General features: G+C 37.1%; 1 protein-coding gene across 1 annotated transcript in view; it reads right to left on the reverse strand.

The window, feature by feature from the left end:
* Positions 1–19795, reverse strand: part of CA10 (carbonic anhydrase 10) — a 783887-nt gene that overhangs the window by 17609 nt on the left and 746483 nt on the right. The window contains exon 5 of the mRNA XM_068978556.1: positions 9717–9812. Coding sequence (XP_068834657.1) covers positions 9717–9812 — 96 coding nt within the window. The remainder of the gene's footprint in view (positions 1–9716; positions 9813–19795) is intronic.

Consider the following 19795-nt stretch of genomic DNA (forward strand, 5'->3'; position numbering starts at 1 on the left):
AGGGTTAGACTTTATTTTTTGGGGCTCCAAAATCACTGCAGATGATGACTGCAGCCATGACATTAAAAGACACTTACTCCTTGGAAGAAAAGTTATACCAACCTAGATAATATATTCAAAAGCAGAGACATTACTTTGCCAACTAAGTTAAGTCCAGTCAAGGCTATGGCTTTTCCTGAGTCATGTATGGATGTGAGAGTTGGACTGTGAAGAAGGCTGAGGGCTGAAGAATTGATGCTTTTGAACTTCAGTGTTGGAGAAGACTCTTGAGAGTCCCTTGGACTGTAAGGAGATCCAATCAGTCCATTCTGAAAGAGATCAGCCCTAGGATTTCTTTGGAAAGAATGATGCTAAAGCTGAAGCTCCAGTACTTGGCCACCTCATGCGAAGAGTTGAGTCATTGGAAAAGACTTTGATGCTGGGAGGGATTGGGGGCAGGAGGAGAAGGGGATGACCGAGGATAAGATGGCTGGATGGCATCACAGACTTGATGGACATGAGTCTGAGTGAACTCCAGTAGATGGTGATGGACAGGGAGGCCTGGCGTCCTATGATTCATGAGGTCGCAAAGAGTCGGACATGACCGAGCGACTGAACTGAATTGAATATCCCATTGTGTGTGTATATATATACGGTTAATTAGATTGATTTCATGCCATGGCTATTGTAAATAGTGTTACAATGTGCATTGTGGTCCATGTGTCCTTTTCAATTTTGGCTTTGTCTGGTATAAGAATAGTAGTAGTGTTTCTGGGTTATATGGTATATTTCTTTTTTTTTTTTTAAGGAACCCCCTATGGTTTTCCATGGTGGCTATATCAATTTACATTCGCACCAACAGCAAAAGGATTTACTTTTCTCTACACTCTCTCCAGCATTTATTGTTTGTATAATTTTTAAAATTTTATTTTTAATTGGAGGATAATTGCTTTACAATGTTTTTTTTTTGTAGATTTTTTAAAATGATAGTCTGGCTTGTGTGAGGTGATGCATCATTGTAGTTTTGGTTTACATTTCTCTAGGAAAAAGTGATGCTAATCATCTTTTCATAACTTTGTTGGCCATCTGTATGTATTTTTTTGATAAATATTTGTTTAGGTCTTCAGCCCCGTTTTTGATTGAGATTTTTAATGTTGAATGTATGAATTATATTTTAGAGATTAATCTTTTGTCAGTTGTTCCATTTGCAAATATTTTCTCCAATTCTGAGAGTTGTCTTCTCATCTTGTTTATGGTTTCCTTTGCTATGCAAAAGCTTTTAAGTTTAATTAGGTCCAATTTGTTAATTTTTGTTTTATTTTTATTACTCTAGGAGGTGGCTCAAAAAAGATCCTCCTGCAATTTATGTCATAGAGTATTTTGCCTATGTTTTCCTCTAAGAATTTATATTATCCTACCTTAACTTTAGGTCATTAAATCATTTTGAGTATATTTTTGTACATGGTGTTAGAGTGTTCTGATTTTATTATTTCACATGTATCTGTCCAGTTTTCCCAGAACCATTTCTTAAGATGTTATCTTTTCTCCATTGTGTACTCTTGTCTTGTTTGTGAAAAATAAGTGCATGACAAGGTTCATAGGTGTGTGAGTTTATATCTGGTTTTCTTATCCTCTTCTATTAATCTGCATTTCTGTTTTTTTGTGCCAGTACAATACTGTCTTGATGACTGTACCTTTGTCTATAATCTGAAGTCAGGGAGCCTGATTGTCCAGTTCTGTTTTTCTTTCTCAAGATTGATTTGACTTTTTAGGACCTTTTGTATTTCCATACAAATTCTATAATTTTCTGTTCTAAATTCTATGAAAAATGCCATCAGTGATTTGATGGGGTTTCATTGAATCTGTAGATTGCTTTGGGTAATATAGTCATTTTCACAATATTGATTCTTTGAATCCAAGGACATGACCTATCTTTCTATTTGTTTGTGTCATCTTTGATTTTTTAAAAAAATCTCATCTTATAGTTGTCTGCATACAATTTTTTTTTGCCTCCTTAAGGATGTTTATTCCTAGGTATTTTATTATTTTTGTTGCAATGGTAAATGAGATTATTTTCTTGATTTCTCTTTCTGATGGTTCATTGTTGGCATATAGGGGTTCAGATTTCTGTGTATTAATTCTGTGTCTTGTGACTTTATGAAATTAATTGATTAGCTCTAGGAGTTTTCTGGTGGCATCTTTAGGTTTTCTATGAATAGTATCATGCCATCTGCAAACAATGACAGTTTTACTTTTTTTTTTAATTTGAATTCCTTTTATTTCTTTTTCTTATCTGGTTGCTGTGACTAGTATACTTCTAAGATTATGTTGAATAATAATGGTGAGAGAGGACAATCCCTTGTCTGATTCCTGATCTTAGAGGAAATGCTTTCAAATTTTCACCACTGAGGAGTTTGTTTGCAGAGTTTTGTCATATATAGCCTTTATTATTTTGAGGTAAGTTCCCTCTATATCCATTTTCTGCAGACTTTTTTTTTTTTAATCCTAAATGGGTGTTGAATTTTCCCATAAGTTTTTTCTGCATCTACTGAGATGATCACGTGGGACATGGTTTTTATTTTACTGTTTGTTAATATGTTTTACCACATTGATCAATTTGCATATATTGATGAATCCTTACATCCCTTGGATAAACCCTGCTTGATCATAATGTATAATTCTCTTAATGTATTGTTGGATTCAGATTGCTATTATTTTGTTGAGGAATAGCACATCTATATTTACTGGTAAAATTGGCTGTTTTTTGGTATATCTTTGTCTGGTTTTGGTATCAGGGTGATAATGGCCTTGTAGAATGAGTGTGGGAGTGTTCCTCTCTCTGCTATATTTTTGGAAGAGTTTGAGAACAATAGGCATTAGCTTGTCTCTAAGTACTTGATAGGATTCATCTGTGAAGCTATCTGGTCCCGGGCTTCTGTCTATTGAAAGATTTTTAATCAGAATTTCATTTTTAATACTTGTGATTGGTCTGTTAATATTTTATGCTTCTTTCTGGTTCAATCTTGGAAGGTTTTACCTTTTACAGAATTTGTTAATTTCATCCAGATTTCCCATTGTATTGGCATATAGTTGCTTGTAGTTATGATCCTTTATATTTCTGCAGTGTCAGTTGTATTAATTTAATTGATTGAATTTTATTTAATAATCTCTCCTTTTTCATTTATAGCTTTATTGATTTGAGTTCCTTCCCTTTTTTTCCCCTTGGGGAATCTGGGTGAGGTTGATCAATTTATTAAAAACATATTCTCAAACAATTAACTTTTGGTTTCATTGATATTTGCTATTGTTTCCTTAATTTCTCTTTCATTTATTTCTGCTCTGACCTTATAATATTTTTTCCTCCTACTAACTTTTTCTTCTTTCTCTAGTTGCTTTATTTGTAAGGTTAAGTTGTTTAGTTGAGATTATTCGTGAATCTTGAGGTAGGATTACATTTCTATTAACTTCCCTCTTAGAACTGCTTTTGCTGCATCATATAGGTTTCAGGTTGTTATGTTTCATTGTCATTTATTTCTAAGTATTTTTAAATTTCTCTTTGATTTCTTCAATAATCTTTTGGCTATTTAATAGCATATTATTTAGGCTCCATGTGTTTGTGGTTTTTACTGTGTTTCTTTTTCCTGTAATTGAATACTAATTTTATAGTGCTGTAGTTGGAAAAGATACTTGATGCAATTTCTGTTTTCTTAAATGTATCAAGACTTGATTTGTTACTTAATATATGACCTATCCTGAAAAATGTTTAATGTGAACTTGAGAAAAAAGTGTATTATGCTGCTTTTATATGTAATGTCCTAAAAATATCAATTAAGTCTCTGTTTTAATTTGTCATTTAAGGTCTTTGTTTTCTTATTAAATTGTTGTCTGGATGATCAGTCCATTGGTGTACTTGGGATGTTAAAGTACCCCACTATTATTGTGTTACTATTCATTTCCCTTTTTATGGCTGTTAGCATTTGCTTTAAGTATTAAGGTGCTCCGATATTAGGTGCATAAATAGTTACAGTTGTTATATCTTCTTCTTGGGTTGATCTCATGATCATTATGTAGTGCCCTTTCTTGTCTCTTGTAACAGTTGTTATTTTAAAGTATTTTTTTTCTGATATGATTATTTGTATTCCCACTCTCTTTTTATTTACATTTGCGTGGAATATATTTTTTCTTCTTCTCATTTTCTGTCTGTATGTGTCCCTAGGTCTGAAGTGGACTTCTTGTGGACCGTACATATACTGTCTTTTAGATTTCGTTAATCAATCTATGTCTTTTTGCTGACACATTTAATCCACTTACATTTAAGGTAATTATCAATATGTATGTTTCTCCTACCATTTACTTAATTCTGTTTTTTTTTTAGTTCTTTTTTTCTTTTCTTGTGTTTAGCATCTAGAGAAGTTTGTTTGTTTGTTTGTGTGTGTGTGTTTTATTTTTTTATTTTTTTGTGTTTTTTTTTGTTTGTTTTGTGTGTGTGTGTGTGTGTGTGTGTGTGTTTTAAAGAAATTTCTATAAAGCTAGTTTTGGATTCTCTTAGGTTTTGCTTATCTGTGAAGCTTTTTATTTCTCTTTTGAATATGAAAAAGATCCTTGCTAGATGGAGTAATTTTGGTTGTAGGTTTTCTCTTTTCATTATTTTAAATATATCCTGCCACTCCCTTCTGGGTTGCAGAATTTCTGCTGAAACTTTAGCTGATACCTTAGATATGTTATTTGTTGTTTTTCCCTTACTGCCTCTATTATTTTTCTTTTGATTTTGTAATTTTGCCTAATATATGTCTTGGTGTGTTTCCTCTTGGGTTGTATCCTGTATGAGATTCTCTTTACTTGCCAGATTTGGGTGACTATTCCTTTTCCAATGTTAGGGAAATTTTCAAATATGAATCATTTAAAACATTTTCTATAACATTTTCTATATCTCTTTTTCTTCTGAGACCCCTATTACTTGTATGTGATTGTGTTTAGCATTGTCACAGAGGTCTCTGAGACTGTCTTCATTTCTTTTCATTCTTTTTTCCTTATTCTGCTTTGCAGAAGTTATTTCCACCTTTCTAACTTCTTTGTCACTTATCCTTTCTTCTGCCTCAGTTATTTTGCTATTGATTACTTCTAGTCTGGGGAGGCCTTAAAAATAGCTGTGAAAAGAAGAGAAGTGAAAAGCAAAGGAGAAAAGGAAAGATATAAGCATCTGAATGCAAAGTTCCAAAGAATAGCAAAAAGAGATAAGAAAGCCTTCTTCAGTGATCAATGCAAAGAAATAGAGGAAAACAACAGAATGGGAAAGACTAGAGATGCCTTAGAGAAAATTAGAGATACTAAGGGAACATTTCATGCAAAGATGGCCTCGATAAAGGACAGAAATGGTATGGACCTAACAGAAGCAGAAGATATTAAGAAAAGGTGACAATAATACACAGAAGAACTGTACAAAAATGATCTTCATAACCCAGATAATCACGGTGGTGTGATCACTAATCTAGAGCCAGACATCCTGGAATGTGAAGTCAAGTGGGCCTTAGAAAGCATCACTACGAACAAAGCTAGTGGAGGTGATGGAATTCCAGTAGAGCTATTTCAAATCCTGAAAGATGATGTGAAAGTGCTGCACTCATTATGCCAACAAATTTGGAAAACTCAGCAGTGGCCACAGGACTGGAAAAGGTCAGTTTTCATTCCAGTCCCAAAGAAAGGCAATGCAAAAGAATGCTCAAACTACTTACTGCACAACTGCACTCATCTCACATGCTAGTAAAGTAATGCTTAAAATTCTCTAAGCCAGGCTTCATCAGTATGTGAACCATGAACTTCCTGATGTTCAAGCTGGTTTTAGAAAAGTCAGAGGAACAAGATATCCAATTGCCAACATCCGCTGGATCATGGCAACAGCAAGAGAGTTCCAGAAAAACATCTATTTCTGCTTTATTGACTATGCCAAAGCCTTTGACTGTGTGGATCACAATAAACTGTGGAAAATTCTGAAAGAGATGGGAATACCAGACCACCTGACCTGCCTCTTGAGAAATCTGTATGCAGGTCAGGAAGCAACAGTTAGAACTGGACATGGAACAACAGACTGGTTCCAAATAGGAAAATGAGTACGTCAAGGCTGTATATTGTCACCCTGCTTATTTAACTTATATGCAGAGTACATCATGAGAAACGCTGGACTGGAAGAAACACAAGCTGGAATCAAGATTGCTGGGGGAAATATCAATAACCTCAGATATGCAGATGACACCACCCTTATGGCAGAAAGTGAAGAGAATCTAAAAAGCCACTTGATGAAAGTGAAAGAAGAGAGTGAAAACGTTGGCTTAAAGCTCAACATTCAGAAAACGAAGATCATGGCATTCGGTCCCATCACTTCATGGGAAATAGATGGGGAAACAGTGGAAACAGTGTCAGACTTCATTTTTGGGGGCTCCAAAATCACTGCAGATGGTGATTGCAGCCATGAAATTAAAAGATGCTTACTCCTTGGAAGAAAAGTTATGTCCAACCTAGATAGCGTATTCAAAAGCAGAGGCGTTATTTTGTGAATAAAGGTCCGTCTAGTTAAGGCTATGGTTTTTCCTGTGGTCATGTATGGATGTGAGAGTTGGACTGTGAAGAAAGCTGAGAACCAAAGAATTGATGCTTTTGAACTGTGGTGTTGGAGAAGACTCTTGAGAGTCCCTTGGACTACAAGGACATCCAACCAGTCCATTCTGAAGGCGAGCAGCCCTGGGATTTATTTGGAAGGAATGATGCTAAAGCTGAAACTCCAGTACTTGGCCACTTCATGCGAACAGTTGACTCATTGGAAAAGACTGTGATGCTGGGAGGGATTGGGGGCAGGAGGAGAAGGGAACGACAGAGTATCAGATGGCTGGATGGCATCACTGACTCGATGGACATGAATCTGAGTGAACTTCAGGAGTTGGTGATAGACAGGGAGGGCTGGTGTGCTGCGATTCATGGGGTCGCAAAGAGTCGGACACGACTGAACGACTGAACTGAACTGAGTTTTCAATTCCAGTTATTTTGTTTTGCATTACTGTTTTTTCTTTAGTTCATCTAAGTCGTTGTTAAACACTTCATCTATCTTCTGTCCATGCCTCCAAGTTTAATTCTGAGAGTTGGATCATCTTTACTATCACTACTCTGAATTATTTTTCACATAGATTGCCGATTTCCTCTTCATTTATTTGATCTTGTGTTTTTACTAGTTTCACCATATTTATTATTCTTCTCATTGTATCTAACTTACTGTCTTTGAAGTCTCCTTTCTGCAGGTTGTAGGACCATTGCTCCTGTTGCTTATGGTATCTGCCCCCATTGGATGAGTTTGGCCCATTGGCTTGAGTAGGTTTCCTGTTGGGAAGGACTGGTGCCTGTGCTCTGATGGGTAGAGCTGAGTCTCATCCCTCCAATGGGCAGGCCCACATCATGTGGTGTGTTTTGGTATATCTGTGTGCTTAGCACTCTTGACAGCCTGTCTGCTAATAGGTGGGGTTTTGTTCCAGTTATGCTTATTGTTTAGTGTTACATATTAAGTATCTTGGAATCAAGGGAGAGACTTTCTGTTGAGATCTTGACAATTAATATTCCCTGGGTCTCAGAATTCTCTGGGATTTCCCAGGTGGTGCTGTGGTAAGGAGTATGCTTGATAAAAGCATTGACTCAATGGACATGAATTTGAGCAAACTCTGTGAGATAATGAAAGACAGAGGAGCCTGGGGTGTTGCAGCCCATGGAGTTGCAAAGAACCAGACGTGATTTAGTGACTGAACAACAACAAGAAAGAATTCCCCAGTGGTCCAATGTCCTGGCCTTGGCACTCCCACTTCAGAGGTTCAGGCCTAACCCCTGGTTAGGGAACCATGATCCTGCAAGCCACACAGTGCAATGAAAAAAGGGTCAGGAAAGAAACTAAACAGACAAACAAAACCGAAGACAAATAGAAAAGACAAAAACAAAGAATGATAATTTAAAAAAAAAAAAGGAAAATGAAGAAACAAAACCGAAGATAGATGGTAAAAGAAAACTGAAACAAAGAAAAATAAAAACTAAAACACACACACACACATACAAAAAAAGAAACAAAAACAATGAAAATAAAAAACCAGAAAGCAACTAGACAAATAAAAGAACCTAAAAACAAAATCAGAGCAATTAAAAACAAAACTAAGAAAAACAAGAAAGAAAACCAAAGTAGAATACAAACTAAAAATAAAGTAAAGTAAATGTTAAAAACAAAACAAGGAAAGAACACAGAACTGTGGAAAGGTAAAGTAAAAATAGAAAAATAAAAATTGCATTAAAAATAATGAAAGCAGCAACAGAACAGAACATATAAATAAAGCAATAAGAATATTTTCCTGGTGTCTCATCTCTCAGTGTTTTTACCCCCACTATGATCCCCAGCCAAACTCTGCTTTCCTTAGTATTCTCTAGATAGGCTTCTGGACATGCTGTGGACAAGGTATGGGCAGCTCAGACTCTGAGCTGGCCCAACATCATATGTACTTCACCCCCTTGACTGGTCTCAGTTGTGGGAACCCTCATTGTCCATTCATATAGTCCACAGATGCACAGTTTATCAAGCTCATCATGAGGATTTAACTTGTGGCTTGTGCAATTACATGAGAAGATTTTGATTCCTCTTCCTTAGTCACTCTATTCTTGGGCTTTAGCTAAGGCTTTAGCCCCACCTCTGCATGTGGGCCTCCCACAGAGGTCTGCTCCTGAGGTTTCCCCAAAGCACTCAGATCTGACCTGGTGAGGACAGGGCATGGAGGTGGCCTGGCTGCTGGGTCACAGGAGCCCTGGCAAAGACAGGTGCATGGGGGATCAGTGGCTGCAAGAGATATAGTCCAGCCAGTGAGGAGGTGCACAGGGAAGCCAATGGCCAGGAGTTCAAGAGGTCCAGCTCTAGTGGTAGCCTTTCCCATAATCCACTTGCTATAGTGAAAGGATCAGTCCTGTTGGTGGCCTTTCCTAGTGCCTGGTAACAGGTGGTTCTTCTTCTTCTTCTTCTTCTTTTTCTTTTTAATTTGCAAACCTGTTTCACCCAACAATGGTAAAAATGTTGTATAATTTTTTAACAACTTAAACTTTTATTTGTTGGAAGTCTGTTGTTGATGATGACTATAAGGAGATGTGGAGCTACCCTAGAATGTCATAAAGCCAGCATTGGTGAATTTTCTTAATTATTCACAGGGATGTTTACATGAGAGAGGTAAACTGAGAGGGAAAGATGATACTCAGAGCAATTCCTGAAAGCTAGAAGGAACTGTTTAGTGTGGTGCCTGGAGGGAAGGGACATCTCACATTTTCTTTTTATCCTTTTTTCCAAGGGTCATCTGACTGACAGCCCTTTAATCCTGTGGGGTATCAGTGAGAAACCATCTTCCCTTCCACTGATTCCTTCTGATTCTTCTGCATGAGTGGAATCTAGAACCTGCCCCTGGATCCAGCATCGTTTTTCTCTCTAGGACAGAAACTACCTGGATCCTCAGGCCCCAGTGCTCTAAACTCATCATTTTTGCATCTCACTGAAAGGGTCTTTATTTTTCATAAACCTTATGGACATAAATATTGGACATAGATATTTCCCTTTGGTAATATCTATGCAGCTTGGGTTAGTTTGCTAATTTTCTAAGATTCAATAGGACTATAAACTGATATTCTGATTGGGGTGGAAATGGTAAGAAGAGAAGAATGAAGGAATGCAACACACTTACTTTTATAAATATAGAAACTACCACCAATCCATTTGGGCTCTTGGCAGCTTCTGTGACATTGGTATATAGCTCGTGGTTATAGTGGATGAGCTGCACCTGGCAGGAGGAAAAAGCAATAATGCAATAATGAGAACAACAATGTAACATTAAAAGATGTGAGGCACCTCATAGCCACCCTACATAAGGGTAAACTGTAAAGTAAATTGTAAAACAATTGGAAAGATAATTCTATAATTGAGATTTCAGGGATATGGCATGTGTCATAAAATACATGTACACACACATACAAAAATATCCATACATATTTGCATTTAATTTCTGGTAACAATCATGGCTTTAATAAGTTCAGTGCCCATCTGGCTCTGGGTTCATTTAAGGACATTAGTAAAGTTATGATGTATGTAAAGTTATTTTCCCTTCTTAGAAGCAGAATTGCCCTACAGAAGTGGGCCAGCTTTCCAGGATGCACCTACAGTTGCCATTAGCAACAAGTAAATCTTACTCATGGCCATTGGCAAGCAGGGAATTGCTAGATCCTTTCAGTCAAGTGACTTTGAAAGAGACTGGCTAAACTGCAAGATGAAGTGTTCCTGAGGGAGAGGAAGTTGGTGGCTTAGGTTTCTGATGCATCAGCCTGCCCAGGTTATCTGTGCTGGACTTAATTTGCTCCTCATTGAATGGAGATCAGTAATCTGCCTGTTGAGCCTTTATGCATTCATTTCAGGCTGTTGTTTTTTAATATATTTTAACAGTATGGGGGTATAATTTTGTAATAAGCTAAATGATAGAGAAATTGAAACAAAAGATCCCCCCCACATCTTTCTAATTGTAGTCCTAGCAATATGATTATTAAGAGTTTAGTACATATCCTTCCAGATATTTTTGTCTTTATTACTCACACACACACACACACACAAAGAGACACACACACAGAGAGTTTTTAAAAATATTAAATGAGTAAATTACCAGAAACATACAACCTACCAATATTGCATCAAGAGAAAATAGAAACCTGAACAAATGAGTACAAATAAGGTAATTGAAGTAGCAATCAAAAATCTCTCAGGAAAAAAAAAAAAAAAAAGATCCTTGGACCAGATGGCTTTGTGGGTGAGTTCCAACAATCTTTCAAATAAAATTCATATCAGTCCTTCTTAAACTCTTCAAAAGCACAGAAGAATAAAGAACATTTCCAAATACATTTTATTAGGCCAGAATCATCCTGACACAAAGTCAGACAAAGACACTGCAAGAAAACAGAACTAAAAAGTCCAATATACCTAATAGAACAGTCTACTTCCCAGGTGGCACACTAGTGGTAAAGAAACTGCCTGACAATGCAGGAGACATATGAAATGAGACGCAGGTTAGATCCCTGGTTCTGGAAGATCCCCTAGAGGAGGCAACCCACAATGTAACAGAACTGAGGGCCCTAAGATAAATCCTCACACTTATGGTCAATTGATCTTCAGCAAAGGTGTCAAGAACACATAATGATACGGGATAGACTCTTTAGTAAATTATTTTGGGAAAACTAGCTTTCCCATGCAGAATAATGAAATTGGACTCTGCTTCATACCATATATAGAAATCAACTAAAAGTGGACTTATGTATCAGACCTGAAGCTGTAAAACTAGTAAATGAAAGAACACATAGGAAAAGGATTTTGACATTGGTCTTGGCAATGGTTTGTTGAAGTTGTTGTTGTTGTTGTTGTTGTTTTTATGACAGCAAGAAGCACAGCCAATAAGCAAAAATAGAAAAGTGGAATTGTATCAAACTAGAAAACTTCTGCAAAGTACAATGGGTGTGTGCTCAATCACTCAGTCATTTCTGATTCTTTGTAACCCATGAACTGTAGCCCTGCCAGGTTCCTCTGCCCATGGAATTTTCCATTTCCTACCATTTCCACTTCCTGCCATTTCCTACTCCACGGGATTTTCCTGAGCCAGGGATCAAACCTGAATCATTTGCACCTCCTGCATTGGCAGGTGGACACTTTAGCACAACAGCCACCTAAGAAGCTCGAAAGAAGCAACCAAAACCGTAAAATGGCAACCTACAGAAAAGGAGAAAATATTTGCAAACCATGTATCTTATAAGGGTTAATATCCAAAATAAACAGGTAGCTCATACAACTCAATAGCAAAAACAAAAACAGAAACCTGATTTTAAAAGTGGGCAAATAATTTAAATTGATGTTTCTCAAAACAAAACACACAAATATCCAATATGTACATGAAAAAGTGTACAATATCACAAATCATTGAGGAAATGCAAATCAAACCCTTGATGAGATATAACCTTACACTTGTTATAAAGGCTATTAAAAAAAGAAAAAGAACAAGGGATAAAAAGTGTTGATGATGTGGAGAAAAGGGGACACTTGCACACTGTGGTAGAAGTGTAAATTTGTGCTGCCACTATGGAAAACAGTGTGGAAGTTCCTCAGAAAATGAAAAATAGAATTATTACATGATCCAGCAACAGGATTGTGCGTATATGGCCTGCTGCTGCTGCTAAGTCGCTTCAGTCGTGTCCGACTCTCTGTGACCCCATAGATGGCACCCCGCCAGGCTCCCCCACCCCTGGGATTCTCCAGGCAAGAACACTGGAATGGGTTGTATCTTCCTTCTCCAGTGCATGAAAGCGAAAAGTGAAAGTGAAGTCGCTCAGTCGTGTCCGACTCTTAGTGATCCCATAGACTGCCACCTTCCAGGCTCCTCTGTCCATGGGATTTTCCAGGCAAGAGTACTGGATTGGGGTGCCATTGCCTTCAAAAAAAAAATGAAATCTGACTCTTAAAGAGGTATCTGCACTCCCATGTTCATTGTATCATTATTCACAGTAGCTAAAATATGAAAGCAACATGAGCGTCCACAGATGGATGAATGGATAAGGAAAATGTGATACCTACCCCTCCCTCCTTACACACTGTAAGATTATTCAATAATAATAGTGACTGAAATTTTATTATTTGTGACACCAGTCAACTAGATGAGCCAGAAGTGCTTTATGCTAAGTGAAATATGTCAGAAACAGAAAGGCACATACTTAATAAACTCACTCACATGTAGAAAATAAAATACTCAAACTCATAAAAGGAGAGTTTAAAATAAATGATCCAAAATCTTGAAAACAAAATGGAGTTACAGATAAAGGGCCTGGAGACAAGGATTGAGAAGATGCAAGAAATGTTTAAGAAAGACATAGAAGAAATAAAAAAGAGTCAATCAATAATGTATAATGCAATAAATGAGATCAAAACCACTCTGGAGGGAACCAACAGTAGAATAATGGAGGCAGAAGATAGGATAAGTGAGGTAAAAGATAGAACGGTACAAATAAATGAAGCAGAGAGTAAAAAAGAAAAAAAAAGAATTAAAAGAAATGAGGACAACCTCAGAGACCTCTGGGACAATGTTCAACACCCCAACATTTGAATCATAGGAGTCCCAGAAGAAGAAGACAAAAAGAAAAGTCATGAAAAAATACTTGAGGAGATAATAGTTGAAAACTTTCTTAAAATGGAGAAGGAAATAGTCACCCAAGTCCAAGAAACCCAGAGAATCCAAAACAGGATAAGCACAAATCAAAGCATTCCAAGACATATATTAATCAAATTAACAAAGATCAAACACAACAAAAAATTTTAAAAGCATCAAGAGAAAAACAATAAATAACACACAAGGGGATTCTCATAAGGATAACAGCTGAACTTTCAATAGAAATTCTTCAGGCCAGAAGGGAATGGCAAGGCATACTTAAAGTGATTAAAGAGAAAAACCTACAACCAAGGTTACTGTATGCAGTAAGGATCTCATTCAAATATGAAGGAGAAATCAAAAGCTTTACAGACAAGCAAAAGCTGAGGGAATTCAGCATCACCAAATCAGCTCTTCAACAAATGCTAAAGGATCTTCTCTAGACAGAGAACACAGACAGGGTGTACAAACTTGAAGCCAAAACAACAAAGTAAATGGCAACGGGATCAAACTTATCAATAATTACCTTAAATGCAAATGGGTTGAATGCCTCAACCAAAAGACAAAGACTGCCTGAATGGATACAAAAACTAGACCCCTGTATATGCTGTCTACAAGAGATCACTTCAAAACAATGGACACATACAAAATGAAAGTGAACGGCTGGAAAAAGATATTTTACACAAATGGAGACCAAAAGAAAGCAGGAATAGCAATACTCATACTATAGAAAATATACTTTAAAATAATGGCCATGAAAAAAGACAAAGAAACACACCACATAATGATCAAAGGATCAATCCAAGAAGAAGATATAACAATTATAAATATATATGCACCCAAAATAAGAGCCCTGCAATATGTAAGCCAAATGCTAGAAAGTATGAAAGGGGAAATTAACAATAACCCAATAATAGTGGGAGACTTGAATATCCCACTCAAGCATATGGATAGATCAACTAAACAGAAAATTAATAAGGAAACACAAACTTTAAATGATACAATGGATCAGTTAGACCTAAGTGATATCTATAGGGCATTTCACCCCAAAACAATGAATTTCACCTTTTTCTCAAGTGCACATGGAACTTCTCCAGGATAGATCACATCCTGGGTCATAAATCTAGCCTTGGAAATTAAAAAAAATTTTTTTGAAAAATTTCAAATTATCTTTTCTGACCACAATGCAGTAAGATTAGATGTCAATTACAGGAGAAAAACTATTAAAAGTTCCAACATATGGAGGCTAAAGAACATGCTTCTGAATAACCAACAAATTACAGAAGAAATAAAAAAAAAGAAATCAAAATATGCATAAAAACGAATGAATATGAAGACACAACAACAGCAACCCAAAAGCTATGAGACACGGTAAAAGCAGTGCTAAGGGGAAGATTCATAGCAATACAGGCTTCCTTCAAGAAACAAGAAAAAAGTCAAATAAAAAACCGAATTCTACACCTAAAGCAACTAGAAAAAGAAGAAATTAAGCACCCCAGTGTTAGTAGGAGGAAATAAACCTTAAAAATTAGGGCAAAGATAAATGTAAAAGAAACAAAAAAGACCATAGCAAAAATCAGCAAAGCCAGAAGCTGGTTCTTTGAGAAGATAAATTAAATTGACAAGCCATTAGCCAGACTCATCAAGAAACAAAGGGAGAAGAGTAAAATCAGCAAAATTAGAAAAGAAAATGAAGAAATCAAACAGACAACATAGAAATAAAAAGGAACATAGGAAACTTATATCAGCAACTATCAGGTGATAAAATAGACAACTTGGAAGAAATGGACAAATGCTTAGAAAAGTATATGTTTCTAAAATTGAACCAGGAGGAAATAGAAAATCTTACCAGACCCATCACAAGCATGGAAATCAAAACTGTAATCAGAAATCTTCCAGCAAAAAAAAGTCCAGGACCAGACGGGTTCACAGCTGAATTCTACCAAAAATTTAGAGAAGAGCTAACATCTATCCTACTCAAACTATTCAAGAAAATTACAGAGAAAGGTAAAATTCCAAACTCATTCTATGAGGCCACCATCACCCTAATACCAAAATCAGACAAAGATTCCTCACACACACACACACACACACACACACAAAACTACAGCCCGATACCACTGATGAACATAGATGCAAAAATCCTTAACAAAATTCTAGCAAACAGAATCCAACAGCATATTAAAAATATCATACAACATGACCAAGTGGGCTTTATCCTAGGGATGCAAGGATTCTTTAATATCAACAAATCAATCGATGTAATAAACCGCATTAACAAATTGAAAAATAAAGCCTTATGATTATCTCAATAGATGCAGAGAAAGCCTTTGACAAAATTCAACATCCATTTATGATAAAATCTCCCAGAAAGCAAGAATAGAAGGAACATAACTCAACATAATAAAAGCTATATATGACAAACCCACAGTAAATAGTATTCTCAATGATGACAAATTGAAAGCATTTCCCCTAAAGTCAGGGACAAGACAAGGATGCCCACTCTCACCACTACTATTCAACATAGTTTTGGAAGTTTTAGCCACAGCAATCAGAGAAGAAAAAGAAATAAAGGGAATCCATATTGGAAAACTCTCACTGTTTGCAGATGGCATGATCCTCTACATAGAAAACCCTAGACTCCAGCAGAAAATTACTAGAGCTGATCAATGAATATAGTAATGTTTCAGGATATAAAATCAACACACAGAAATTCCTTGCATTCCTATACACTAATAATGAGAAAATAGAGGAATTCCAATCACCACTGCAACAAAAAAATAAAATACTTAAGAATACATCTGCCTAAAGAAACAAAAGACCTATATAGAGAAAACTATAAAACAGTGGTGAAAGAAATCAAAGAGTACACAAATAGATGGAGAAATATACCATGTTCATGGATTGGAAGAATTAATATAGTGAAAATACGTATACTAAACAAAGCGAAGTGTAGATTCAATCAATCAATCCCTATCAAGCTACCAATGGTATTTTTCAGAGAACTGGAATAAATAAATTTACAATTTGTATGGAAATATAAAAAACCTAGAATAGCCAAAGCAATCTTGAGAAAGAAAAATGGAACTGGAGGAGTCAACCTGCCTACTTCATGCTATACTACAAAGCTATAGTTTTCAAGACAGTGTGGTACTGGCACAAAAACAGAAATTTAGATCAATGGAACAAAACAGAAAACCCAAAGATAAATCCACACACCTATGGACATCTTATCTTTGACAAAGGAGGCAAATAATATACAATGGAGTAAAGACAATTTTATTAAAGAGATTTCTTTAACAAGTGGTGTTGGGAAAACTGGTCAACCACTTGTAAAAGAATGAAACTGAACACCAGAATTGAAAGAGACACATGAACTTGATTTTTAAAACTTTTTAAAAAAGTTTAAAAAGTTTGTAGATATCTTTCTAAGTCCATGTAAATGAATCTACCTAAATCTTTCTAATCGTTGTAGAATTCTCCATCATATAAATGCGTTGCAACACGTTTACTGTCCTCTCAATAGTTTTCAGGTGGTTTCCATTTTTTGTCTCTTGTAAATAATGTCACAACAACATTGGAATACATCATTCTTTTATGATATTAGCATTTTCCACAGGTTGATGTGAGTATATAATCAGTCACTCAGTCATGTTTGACTTTCTGCGACCCCATGGGCTGAAGAAAGCCAGGCTTCCCTGTCCATCACCAACTTCTGGAGTTTGCTCAAACTCATGTCCATCAAGGCAGTGATGCCATAGAATCATCTCATCCTCTGTTGTCCCCTTCTGCTCCTGCCTTCAATTTTTCCCATAATCATGGTGTTTTCCAATGAGTCAGTTCTTTGCATTGGGTGGCCAGAGTATTGAAACTTCAGCTTCAGCATCAATCCACCCAATGAAAATTCAGGATTGGTTTCCTTTAGGATTGACCAGTTTAATCTCCTTGTAGTCAAAGGGACTCTCAAAAGTCTTCTCCAGCACCACAGTTGAAAAGCATCAGTACTTCAATGCTCAGCTTTCTTTACGGTCAACTCTAACATCCATACATGACTACTGGAAAAACCAGAGGTTTGACTGGATGGATCTTTGTGAGCAAAGTAATGTCTCTGCTTTTTAATATGCTGTCTAGGTTTGTTATAGCTTTCCTTCAAAGGAGAAAGTGTCTCTTAATTTTATGGCTGCAGTCACAATCTGCAATTATTTTAGAGCCCCCAAAATAAAATCTCTCAATTTTTTCTACTGTTTCCCCCTTGAATTTGCCATGAAGTGATGGAAACAGATGCCATGATCTTAGTTTTTTGAATGTTGTGAGGTTGTTTTTTTTTTTTTTTCACTCTCCTCTTTCTGTATCATCAAGAGGATTTTTAGTTTTTTTTTTTTCACTTTCTGCCATAAGGGTGGTGTCATCGGCATAACTGAGGTTACTGCTGTTTCTCCCGACAATCTTGATTCCAGCTTATGTTTCACCCAGCCCAGTTTTTCTAATGATGTACTCTGCATATAAGTTAAATAAGCAGAGTGACAATATACAGCCTTTATGTACTCTTTTCCCAATTTGGAGCCAGTTTGTTTTTCCATGTCTGGTGCTAGCTGTTGCTTCTTGACCAGCGTACAGATATCTCAGGAGGCAGGTAAGGTGGTATGGTATTCTCATCTCTTGAAGAATTTTCCACAGTTTGTTGTGATCCACACAGTCAAAGCTTTGGCATAGTCAATAAAGCAGAAGTAGATGTTTTTCTGGAACTATCTTGCTTCTTCAGTGATCCAATGTCAAGAATACTGAAGTGGTTTTCCATTCCCTTCTCCAGTGGACCACGTTTTTTTTCAGAACTCTCCACCATCTTGGGTGGCCCTACAGGGAGCCACTCATCGTCTTATTCAGTTAGACAAGGTGGTTGTCCATGTGATCAGTTTAGTTAGTTTTCTGTGATTATGGTTTTCATTCTATCTGCCCTCTGATTAATAAGGATAAAATGCTTATGGAATCTTCCTGATTGGAGAGAATGACTGTGGGGAAGTTGAGTCTTTTTCTGATGGGCTGGGCCATGCCCAGTAAGTCTTTAATCAAATTTCTGTTGATGGGTATGGCTGTGTTCCCTCCATGTTGCATGGCATGAGGCCAATCTGTTCACCCAAACCTCCACTGGAGTCTCCTGAACACTCAGAGGCAAGATTGACTTAGTCTCTGATGGGGACACTGCTCCCTTCTTCTGGTTCCAGGTGCACACAAAGTTTTATTTATGGCATCAAAGAGTCTGTTTTCCCAGTCCTGTGGAAGTTCTGCAATTAAACCCCATTGGCTTCCAAAGTCCAATTTGCTGCATGTTCTCAGTCTTTTTTTATCAGATTTCCAGATTGAGAAATCTGCTGTGGGTCTTAGAACTTTATTAAAATCACGAGAGTTTCTTTGCCATAATTGTTCTGCATTTTTTGGTTCATCAGCTCGGTGACTCTATGGTGGGGTTAATGGTGACCTCCTCCAAGAGGGCTTATGCCACACACTGCATGATCAGGTATGCTGCAGCCAGAGTCCCTGTCTCTTTGTCAGGCCACTGCTGACCCATGCCTCCACAGTTCAGTTCAGTTCAGTTCAGTCACTCAGTCGTGTACAACTCTTTGCGACCCCATGAATTGCAGCACACCAGGCCTCCCTGTCTATCACCAACTCCCGGAGTTCACTCAGACTCACCTCCATCGAGTCAGTGATGCCATCCAGCCATCTCATCCTCTGTCGTCCCCTTCTCCTGCCCCAACTCACTCCCAGCATCAGAGTCTTTTCCAATGAGTCAACTCTTCACACGAGGTGGCCAAAGTACTGGAGTTTCAGCTTTAGCAGCATTCCTTCCAAAGAAATCCCAGGGCTGATCTTCAGAATGGACTGGTTGGATCTCCTTGCAGTCCAAGGGACTCTCAAGAGTCTTCTCCAACACCACAGTACAAAAGCATCAATTCTTTGTTGCTCAGCCTTCTTCACAGTCCAACTCTCACATCCATACATGACCACAGGAAAAACCATAGCCTTGAATAGACAGAACTTAGTCGGCAAAGTAATGTCTCTGCTTTTGAATATGCTCTCTAGGTTGGTCACAACTTATCTTCCAAGGAGTAAGCGTCTTTAGATTTCATGGCTGCAGTCACAATCTGCAGTGCTTTCGGAGGCCAGAAAAATAAAATCTGACATTGTTTCTACTGTTTCCCCATCTATTCCTCACGAAGTGATGGGACCGGATGCCATGATCTTCATTTTCTGAATGTTGAGCTTTAAGCCAACTTTTTCACTCTCCTCTTTCACTTTCATCAAGAGGCTTTTTAGTCCCTCTTTTCTTTCTGCCATAATGGTGGTGTCATCTGCATATCTGAGGTTAATGATATTTCTCCCGGCAATCTTGATTCCGGCTTGTGTTTCTTCCAGTCCAGGGTTTCTCATGATGTACTCTGTATATAAGTTAAATAAGCAGGGTGACAATATACAGCCTTGATGCACTCGTTTTCCTATTTGGAACCAGTCTGTGGTTCCATGTCCAGTTCTAACTGTTGATTCCTGACCTGCATACAGATTTCTCAAGAGGCACATTAGGTGGTCTGATATTC

Source organism: Capricornis sumatraensis, chromosome 8 (assembly GCF_032405125.1).
Source record: "Capricornis sumatraensis isolate serow.1 chromosome 8, serow.2, whole genome shotgun sequence".
Lineage (NCBI taxonomy): Eukaryota > Metazoa > Chordata > Mammalia > Artiodactyla > Bovidae > Capricornis > Capricornis sumatraensis.